Genomic DNA, 10,111 nt, shown 5'->3' with positions numbered 1-10,111 from the left:
AAAGGAGTTTTCAGTTCATCATATATTTTAATGTTTGATCAAATATTTTTGCATTCTTTAAAATATTTTGGTATCTTAGTAAATAACATTTGGATAAGTTTTTACACTTAAGGACATATTTTATGTTTTGTATGGTGTTCATGATTTTAAGAAAATCTGAGCATTTACGTCTCTCGCCCAATGACAGCTGGGATAGGCTCCAGCCACTTGCGACCCTGAGAGGGATGAGCGGTTCAGAAAATGAATGAATGAATTTTAGCATAAAGTAAAATATTTTCTGTCTTCAGTGTGATTGTGCATATGACCCACAGAGCCACTGTAATATTTCATTAACTGCTATTAGTTAAGTATCAGAAATAAAGTTGATTCTAACTCATGACAAGGTAAAAAAAGACACTCATAGATTAGGATATTATGAGGATCTGAGCCTTCCTCAGACTGATCCCTCCTCAGATCTTGATTATTTACCATATGTTAAAGCTCTTTCTTCATTGTTAACATGTTGGTATCTTAGTTGTGTCTTAGCTCAGTTCCCTTTGTTGCTTTCTGTTCAGTTTTCACCTCCAGATGGCAGCAACAAGCCTAATTTAAAGTCATGTTTCTTGAGCAGACTTCCACTTGTGTGCAGCGTAATCTGACCACATAGACACAATCAATGAATGGTCCACTGAGCCCTCTGAATCACAGCTGCCTCCATGTGAGATCTACAGCTTCCTTTGTGATACCTGTAGATGTCTAAAGGATCAAGTCCAATATGCTGTAAACTTTCACACCTTCTGTATGAATAGGTAAATATTCAGGTTGGTTTTATTTTTGGTCTAGAATAACTCATGTGAAATACAGTGAGATATTCATACAATGAAAAAGCATCAGATTGAGATAACAAGTAAAGTAGAAGCTGCACTTTATGAGGATGTGACCTTTTTCTAATGCAAAAAGAGTGTTTGTATTTACTGTCTGTGACCTCATATTACTTCCAGCCCATCTGCACATCTGGCAGTGACATCTGTCGTTTTCTGACAGTCAGAATCTCTGATAGTGTTCACTGACTGAGCCTCCTCCTTAACCTCGGCTACACCCAAAGACAGACCAAGAGAGAAAGAGGGAAAGAGAGATGGCACAGATAGATGGGCTGCACACATCAGTGAAACAAATTATAGGTTACGTGTTTGAAGTGATGGATTACTGACACTGGAGAGTGTGTGTGTATGTGTGTGGAACTAATTTGCACTGGTGGACACACACACACACACACACTCACACACACACACACACAAAGTGTGATTCAAACTGCCCGCAGTTGTTCCAGGTCATATTTGGAGTGTGCTGATCCTCTTCTCATCTGTCAGCGTGTCGGTTATGAAGTGCTCTCCTCTGTCCTCTCTGGTTCAAAGGACAGGCAGTCTTGTGATCCACAGCGTGGAGGATGGTGTGGGCAGTGATTAATCTGCCTTCTAACACCTCATCACCGGCAGGGTTGGAACAGCTCAATACAAGTTAGAGTTGGAATAAGTGCAAGCCATGATGTTTTCTCTGATTTATGTGTGTAAATAAATCCTCCATAATACTTCAGAGTTGTGTAACCACAATGTGATCTCTGTCGCTCTCAGTCACAGGAACACCACATGAGCACACCTCAGCTGTCTGCGCAGCTGTTGCTGTGACGCCATCTGTGAACGCACGCTGTTCAGGACCTCCCAACAGGAGAGTGAGAAAGCACATTGTCTCTAAAGTGCACACACACACACAGTCTTGTATATAATGTTTGCACTGCGTGAAGCGTGCCAGCCTAGATGGAACAGAGCATGGTTGCTGTCTTCCAGGGTTGAGGGATTAACCCTTCCTGAGTGACCCAGACAAGGTTTGGACGAGAGTGTCTTGAGTAAGGTTTACTGTCTGTGCTGCCAACGCTCAGTATTAACATGAGGATGCTAAAAGAAGCCAGGTGAGCCAGGGTGAGGTACTATTAAAAGGTAATGCCTGACCTCCATGACTCCATTACTGTTCTTTGTGAAAGTCTCTCCAAATTATAACTCAGAGCATCCTGCACTGCTTCATCACTGACCTGCTTTACTTTTGATTCACTCTAGTAAAGCTTTTATGAACCTGTTGGCTGTCCTTCTGGTCTAACAGGTTTTTACAGGTTATTAAATGTGTAATGCTGCTTGAAGTAGACCGCTGACCTAAATTGAGACTCTTCACTCTCGAACAGAGCTGAGGAATGAAAACATGGAGAGCTTTGAAAATCAACACACAATGAAGCTTGGTAATGTCTCTCTGTACAGTTTTATTTACATGATACTATTCTGTCGTAATGCTGGATAGCAAGATTATATGTAATACATAAATAACAACACGGTTTGTTGTTTTTTTCTTTTTTTTGTACAAATTTGCATATAACTAAGAATCATAAAGGAAAAAACTCAAACGGATACATACAGTTGTCTTTTAAATGAAAAACATCCTTACAGGAAGGGGAAAAAGGGGATAACACAAGTCACAAACATACATGGTTTAATGTGTCAGGCAGCCATGAAAACACACTTCTGCACAAGAATGTGCACACACACACACACACACTCACACACACACGCACACACACCTGTACATTGCTCTAAAGCAGACACACAGACTGACAGCTGTTAGACTGATGAGAAGTTACATCTAATCTTGGTATCTATTATTTTTCATAAATCTAGCTCTGGCATGCTCCTGTAGTTCTGTAAACATGTGCTGAGAAACCGGGTAGCTCCACGGACAAGAGGGAGGGGGAACAACACACTCACACATACTCATTCACACACACACACACTGTGCTCACATGAACGTTCTGTTAGCGCATACAAATAAAAAAAGTCATGGTTCACATACCCTAGTTCCACAAATGCACCGAATACATGCGCTAACATCAGTACAATATCCATGGAAGAGAAAAAAGCTAATAAAATATAACATAATTGTCTTTCAGCAAATAAAAACCCTAAGTTGAGTGATGCCAATATTTCCAAAACACTAATGCAGATGAAGAGTAACTCATGCATTTATCCCATTCATTCACTCATGCTCCTACAATATTGTTGCTTAAATTCACCAACCAGGCCGGCCAGGGAAGGGTGCCATCCTTCCTCTCAGGCCACACATCGGTACACACAGCCCTGCACCAGGCGTCTGTGATTAAAACATGAGCACAGAGCTCCTTTACCCATCACCACCACCATCGTCAAAAGTGTTCAGAGTCCAGTGATTGGAGTCGTTTGTTTGTCCCTGTCTAGCATGATACCTCCAGCCATAATGGAGCAGCCCCATCACAATCAAACCGATCAAAGTCAACACAGACATGCTGATCAGAGGGGTCACTGAGGCTGCCTATCAAGATGATCTGCTGGGGTCGAAGCTGATGAAAACTAAGTAAAAGGGAAGACAAGAAAGTTTAACACAGCAGCTGTGAGGTAGGTTAAGCTAGGAGAGACAGAGACAAAGTAACAGAGCCCCTTGTGCGCGGTGGGGGACAGTTGTACGGTTCTCCAAACACTGACTGACTCCAGTACCAACGGAGCACAGATCAAAACTCTAAAAGGTTGAGGGACACAACTTGTGTGGACTGAAACTTTGTAGTCTGAATGTTTAAAAAGACCTGCCGGTGTCAGACACACAACAGGCTCTGAGTAAAATGATTTTCCACGGTTTGGCACAAAATGGCGCCTGGTTTGGGTGAGAGGAGCACAGCATATCCTGGACATTTAACCTGGGCTGCTCTTTATAAGACAATACAAGTTCTTAGAAAAAAAAAGGACTGAACAGCGGCAAAGTCACACCACAGAAAACAGAATAAAACAAACTAATGAATTAATCAAAAAAAAAAGTGATCATTCATGCATCTCCCTCAGACAGGATCTTTTCTTTTTTTATTCTTTTTTTTCCTCCATCTTTTCTTGAGGTTGTAATTTATAAATCAAGTCCTTTCGATCCTCACTTAGCCACCCGTGCCGGTGCTCTTCTTTAAAGGTTCACACTCATACTCCAGTCTTTGTCAAAGATGTTATCATCGATGCCGTGAAAGCTGTTGTTTTTGACTTCTATATTCTCTGGATCTTGTCAGCCACCACCACAGGGTTCTCTTTGCGGATCTTGGCGGCAGCCTCAGCCTTGTAATCGTAAGGGCAGTTGTGCTTGTCCGAGTACCGGTGGATGCCACAAAACAGATTACCACAACGACAGTCAAACCCTGGAAGCATAAAGGTCAGGGGTCAAAATGAGAACAGCATGGAAAGTAAAATATACTCAATTCTTTTCTTTAAAAGGGCATATGTGTGTTGAATGAAATGCCCCTTCGTGTCCCTTATGCTCACCTGTAAGGCCAACTCTTTTGCGACACATGAAGCACCTATTCTTCTTGGGTTTGGGGGTGTCACCCTTATTTTCTTCACTGCTAGAAGAGGCTACAGGAGCAGGGCTAGAAGCAGCAGGCTGGTTAACAACTGCAAAAAGACAATGGAAGAGAAAAAATGAGTTGTAATGCTTGGTCAAACTGTTCTCTTAACTTGCAGGAGAAGCAGACTCATGGTGCTTGTGCCCGTTCCTTAAAATAATTACCACAGAAATTTCAAACTTTTGTCTGGACTGACAGTAAATCTCGTGTTTTTATCTCTGAATTGGTTTTGGCAAAGAACAGTGCACTACCCCGAGAAAACCTCTGGCAGGCAGCATCCAATCTGAGAATGCCCTGTGGTGTCGAGCTATTTTTACATGCTCTATTTTTAGTCACAGTCTCTTTCTTGGAGGCTGTAAGTAAAAACCAACAGTTGGGTTCAGGTATGCAGTGAAGCATCAAAAATAAACTGTGGGTCCTACAAGGCGATGTGTGCCCTGAGAAGTCTGTTCGTGAGCAGTCACCCACATCTGTGTCAAATGTCTGCTTGTTTATGTCTGCCTGTCTGTGTGTTTATGTGTGTCGTACCAGGCTCTAAGGGTTCTGGCTTGTCCTCTCTCGAGATGCTCATCTCTGTCATTTGTTGAGTCACAGGAAGAGATCCTTGAATAGTTCTGCAGGTTTCGTCAAAAAGGAGAAACAGAGAGATGAGCAGAAGAAAAGGAAGCAGTTGGCCAACAGTAAGCAGAGGTATTAATATTAAAGAGAAGAGGAACAAACATTCCCAGTCAACACTGACCTAGACATGTCTGGTGAAGAGGCAGGGGAGGCGTCAACCTTAGCTAGGCTGGCTTCTAGTCTCTGGATGGCTGAGGCTTCTGAGGTAGGACTACCAGCCGAGCCTGGACAAGAACAGAGAGCTTCATCAGTCAAAGAACAAATCAATCTTTAAATTTTAAGCAGTAAAAGAACAAAATGATACACTTGTTGCTGAATTCAACAACTTATAAAGCAGAAAACAGTGAAATTAATACTGAAAAAAGGCAACTGGTCTGGACCAGGTAAACAGTTCAGCTGATGTGGGTGTGAAGAAATACATCAAACAGGTTGACTTGACTGACAAGTCAATATTTGACCTTCAACATGTCTAGAAGACTGAACAACCCCCCAACCTTGAACACTGTAATAAAGAAAACATCTGTCTTTCATTACACGGAGTGGAAAAACAAAGGGGGAGGGCGGAGGAGGAGAGCTGGGAAGAGAACTGACTGACTGAATTTCAAAACAATGACAAGGTTCCTGAAGCTCCTCCTTGTTGGAGGCTTTGAATATATATGAACTGATCACCATTATTTGTTTACATTAAGAGCTTGGGGTTTCTGAAATCTGTATAACTGTATTGTTGGCACGTTTTCTGAGAAACAGAACTCTGTCTCATTTTTGGTGCTCTTATGTGCTAACTTACCCATAGGGCTGAGGGGGCTCATTCGGTCGCTGCTCTGCTGCCGCGTCAGGTGTTCCTTGTAGCAAACAGAGCACATGCCATTGGTTCTAGGGTTGCCATAGAAACCACAGCCGGTGGCACAGAGCATCGGCACCGGGCTCTGGTTCGTCTCTTGGGCCATTGCTAACAGATAAAAAGAGAAGAACAGAGAGAGATTGTTTGTTAGATTGACAAACTTACACACACACACACACACGCACACACACAAAGAGCATTTTCCAACATGAACAAGTTTGATATGTAGACGGCACACAGGACACACACGAGACTCATGTGTCTCCAAAGTAGCTGGACATGCAAACAGATAAGAAGCCATAAAATGAAAATGTAAGGGTAACATTTCTCCCTCTGTCTGTGTTTGACCTGTCCTTTAGCCTGAATGCATTAATGAATGTGTCTCCACAGGAAGTCCAGAGAACAAACAACACCCACTGTATTCTGCTCTGCACCTTGGCAGAAACTGGACTCTGTTCTCTCCCACAGCTTTGTTCACTGTTGTGTCCCCCTTTTCCTCCCCCACATAGACCTCTTTTCACTGTTTGAGCTCAGCTAGCTTGTCTTTTCCTCAGTTCTAACCCAGCACCCTGTCATTCTCATATAATACATGAATTGCTACGGGGAACTTGGTGAGTTACTTCTCTTCCACATGGGTAGCATAAGCTTATTGTGTAATGTTCAGAAGAAATCAGCTTTCAAAAAGTAACGCATCATCACTGAGCATCATGATTAACACATGACTGCAAATGACTCTTCACAAGGAGCAACACCCTCATCTCTGAGTCATACGCAGAGTCTGAGCCACAAAAGGAACAAAAACAGGCAGTAAAACAATACTGTGTCCTTATCTCAAGAACTAAGCTCATGTGAAGAGAAGAACAAAGTAGGTCGGCAGTTTCACAAAGTCCTCCCCTCCTTCCTCAAGCTTCTTGCCACACATACAGATTTCTAAACTTCCCGAGTCATTTCTCCCCACACACACGCCTATAAACAAGCAAGTATGTGCGTAACTTGGCTAAGCGTGGAGCACTATGACGTCGTTGCTCTGCTCTGTTGCAATGCAATACAGCAGGAACTTGTGTGATAGGCGGTGCAGCCTTTTCGGCTACAGATCAGAGACACCTTGATGAATGAACAAACAGACAGACAGGAAGTCTGAAGATTAGTTGGGTAAGAGGAACCTGCCTGCCAGTCCTGCTCCTACTGTTTTAAAGATCAACTAAAACCAGGCTCCCTCCCCCGGAGAAAAACACAACCAGAAACTGCCAGCGTGCACAGTTAGAGAGCCATATTCCTGCTGTAAACAACCTTTAGACCACTGTGCTGTAACATGGCAGCTGCTGGCTTGCGTTGGTGTGAAGCTCCTCTTTATTTCAGTCACAGACACTAACAGGGGGGACGGTCTGTCTTAATGTTCCAGGAGAGGCTGCCAGTTGTTTAAGAACGTCCTGTCAGTTCACTCAAGGTATCCTGGCCTCACAAACAGACTAACAAGTGTCATTAAATCCTAAGCCAACCCCTCCCTCACCCTCGCTGCCCCTGCATGCTATCGCTGTCGTGTCAACAAAGGGTTTCCTTGGAAAAGCCCACAAAGACCTTCTCTCCCTCAGGATCACGTGTTCAGCTGCTGACTGGTGAAAAATACCAGACAGAGGGCCAGAGCTAAAAGCTGGGATCTGCTGAGAAGCTTGGAAATCATTTTTCTTTTGGGTGTGATTATTAGGGTCCTTTTTTAAATATTCACTCAGCAACCCCAGTTTATCAAACAGACAACTGTGTGTGGACTGAAGCTAACAGCAAAACATCTTTATGTCATATACCAATCAGCATTAAATAAAGCGTCAAAAATTGGACTACATCTGGCAAGATAAACAAGAAAAACAAAAGAAAGCGTAACAAGAACCACGTCGGCCTATAGATTAACCCAGGCTGTTGACTTTCTGACACAAAGGAACAATGGATAGTGTGGCTCAGCTGTCACGTTTGAGTCCAGCTGTCAAACAGCTAGCATGTCAACCTTACCCCTTAATCAAATAAGAATAAGGAGATAAAACCTCTGAGTGACTAAATGACACAAGTGTGCTGCATACTATCAAACTGTAACACATCTCATCATCTGATTAGAGGTAGTAATACACATATAGGGTTGATTTAAAGCCATGTTGTTGTTCACAAGGTAAACAAATGCCTATGCTTGGCCTCCTCAACTTAGAATTTGGCTAAAATGCCTAAATACGACTTCTTACAATATCTTGTGTATTGCTTAACAAGTACTCACAACAGGGTAAGTAAGGGGGTTTCCAGCACAGGGTAGATTATCAGCCTCTATCATTAAGCAGCTACTTCCGGTCACAAGGAATTAACAATATGTAAAAACTGGCATCAATTATGCGTATGCAGTTTGTCTCATGGCAGACTACTGGGGCCAGTTTACAGAGCATATGCAAAAATCTCCAGCAAACAAAAGAGAAGACTTAGCTTCTGTATCAGCAGCAGGCTCGACTCATGTTTCAGGCCCTGCTGGACTGAAAACTACTGAGTCACACCGAGGGGCAGAACAGAAAAGCCCACTGTTGTTTTGGCACAGGCAATAAATTGTTCTTTGTAATAAAAATGGCCTAATGTTGCAAACATTATTCTGAATCGTACATGAGGACAACAGTAATCATGTTTTCTGTAATAACCTACAGTCTAGACAGTGTGGTCTATGCCCCCTTTGTTTCTTCTTTCTTCCTTTGTCTACAATCTCTCAGCTTCCTGTTAAGACATCTTTTTGAAGCTCCTCTTTCTCGCAACGTTTCTTTTGCAAACCATTTTACGTGTTTTCCACGAAGCAATGTGAACAACCTCGATTATATAATCACTCTAAAGTACTTAGAAACGACTTGGTGTTGCCACAGCAAACCTCATTTTCGCCAAACTACTGCAAACGCTCGGCAAAGCTACCCTGACAGGTCATTTAATATTTAACCAAAAAGCTCTGTAGTAATTTCAGAGGACTTCTCTCGCTCTACTTGCCTATTCGGCTTATGAATTTTCTATTTCTAGACAGGAATTAGCTGGCTTTGGTTCCCCATCCCCCAGCTCTGGGCAAATAGAAAAACAAGAGACAGCGACCAGCACTATCTAGCTCCCTCCCTTGTTTTTCTCCTGAACCAGACGGAGTCACGTTTGAGGGCTTGTGATATTCCCAGTCAGGAGGAGGACGGTGGATATGATAGAAATTATATTAACAAAAGCCAAAAAACATGTTCTTCGCCAGCGTTTCGGTTCAATGAGCGACCCTACTCGCAGGCGACTTGCAGTTTAATGGGTTGGTGGTGGTCGTAGCTACAGGGGACGTGAGGTATCAGCTGTATAAGTACAATAACCACCATTTCATTCGCCTGAAAGTCACCAGTTAACAGGGTCACTCGTTATACCGAAACAACACACAATACCGTCACGCATACACCACCTGACCTTTCAACACAGCGTTAAAGGTCGCCATGACCGACCACAAACCTGCTCAAACACCCATCTACAGATGTATACCTCATTGTTCAAGCTTACTTGAAATTTTATCCTTGTTAGAAAAGAAAAAAAAGAAAAATAATCCAAGATCATCACCTGCTAAAAATCGATGAAGTTTCTGGGGAGATTACAGGGAAAATAGCCGTTTATCCAGGCAGAGGAAACAGGTCGATGGGTTTCAGGTCCCAGTAATGTCCGTTTGACTATCTACTGGTGTTTATGTGGCGTTGTCCCCCTTTTAGGCAGCTCTATGTGGGTTTATTTCTCCCTTCCTCGCCCTCCTTCCTCTCTTCCTCTCTCTCTCCGTCTCTTGTTCCTTCTGGATGGATGTTTGTTTCCTTCTTTAGTAAGAGGAGTGGCGGATGATGTCACGGGTAGACCAACGTGTTGCCATTGGCTGCCCGCGGAGCCCCCGAGCGCTGTGTACAGTTCTGCGAGGGGGTTAGCCTGGAGTGCGCATGCGCTATGCGTTGCATTATTACACATCCATTCGTCATCCTCCTACAAGGCCACGGATCTTTTTATTGAGTAATCCAGCTAAATGAATGGGCAAATGAACAGTGGTGCTGACATGACTGAATAATGACAATAAAAAATGATGAATGATTAAGAGGCAAGGTAATGTCCTGGGAATGCATCTTAGTCAAGATTTCACATCTGCATAAAAAGACATTTTTTTGTAGAGTAGCCCCCCCTTGTTTGATTACTTCCGTCAGATGAACAAAACA

General features: G+C 42.9%; 1 protein-coding gene across 1 annotated transcript; it reads right to left on the bottom strand.

Moving 5' to 3' along the window:
* Window positions 1-2,279: 2,279 nt before the first annotated feature.
* zfand5a (zinc finger, AN1-type domain 5a) lies at window positions 2,280-9,727 on the bottom strand. Its single transcript, XM_074671154.1, has 6 exons — window positions 9,480-9,727; window positions 5,835-5,996; window positions 5,169-5,271; window positions 4,958-5,043; window positions 4,350-4,478; window positions 2,280-4,225 (listed from the first exon to the last, which is right to left on the bottom strand). Exons 2-6 carry the CDS (start codon window positions 5,992-5,994, stop codon window positions 4,077-4,079), a joined length of 627 nt encoding a protein of 208 aa, XP_074527255.1. The 5' UTR covers window positions 5,995-5,996; window positions 9,480-9,727; the 3' UTR covers window positions 2,280-4,076.
* Window positions 9,728-10,111: the final 384 nt, after the last annotated feature.

The sequence above is a fragment of the Halichoeres trimaculatus genome, unplaced genomic scaffold, assembly GCF_033239565.1.
Source record: "Halichoeres trimaculatus isolate MK-OKI-2021-1 unplaced genomic scaffold, fHalTri1.1 fHalTri1_scaffold_5, whole genome shotgun sequence".
Lineage (NCBI taxonomy): Eukaryota > Metazoa > Chordata > Actinopteri > Labriformes > Labridae > Halichoeres > Halichoeres trimaculatus.
This window is presented reverse-complemented; position numbering and strand designations above follow the sequence as displayed.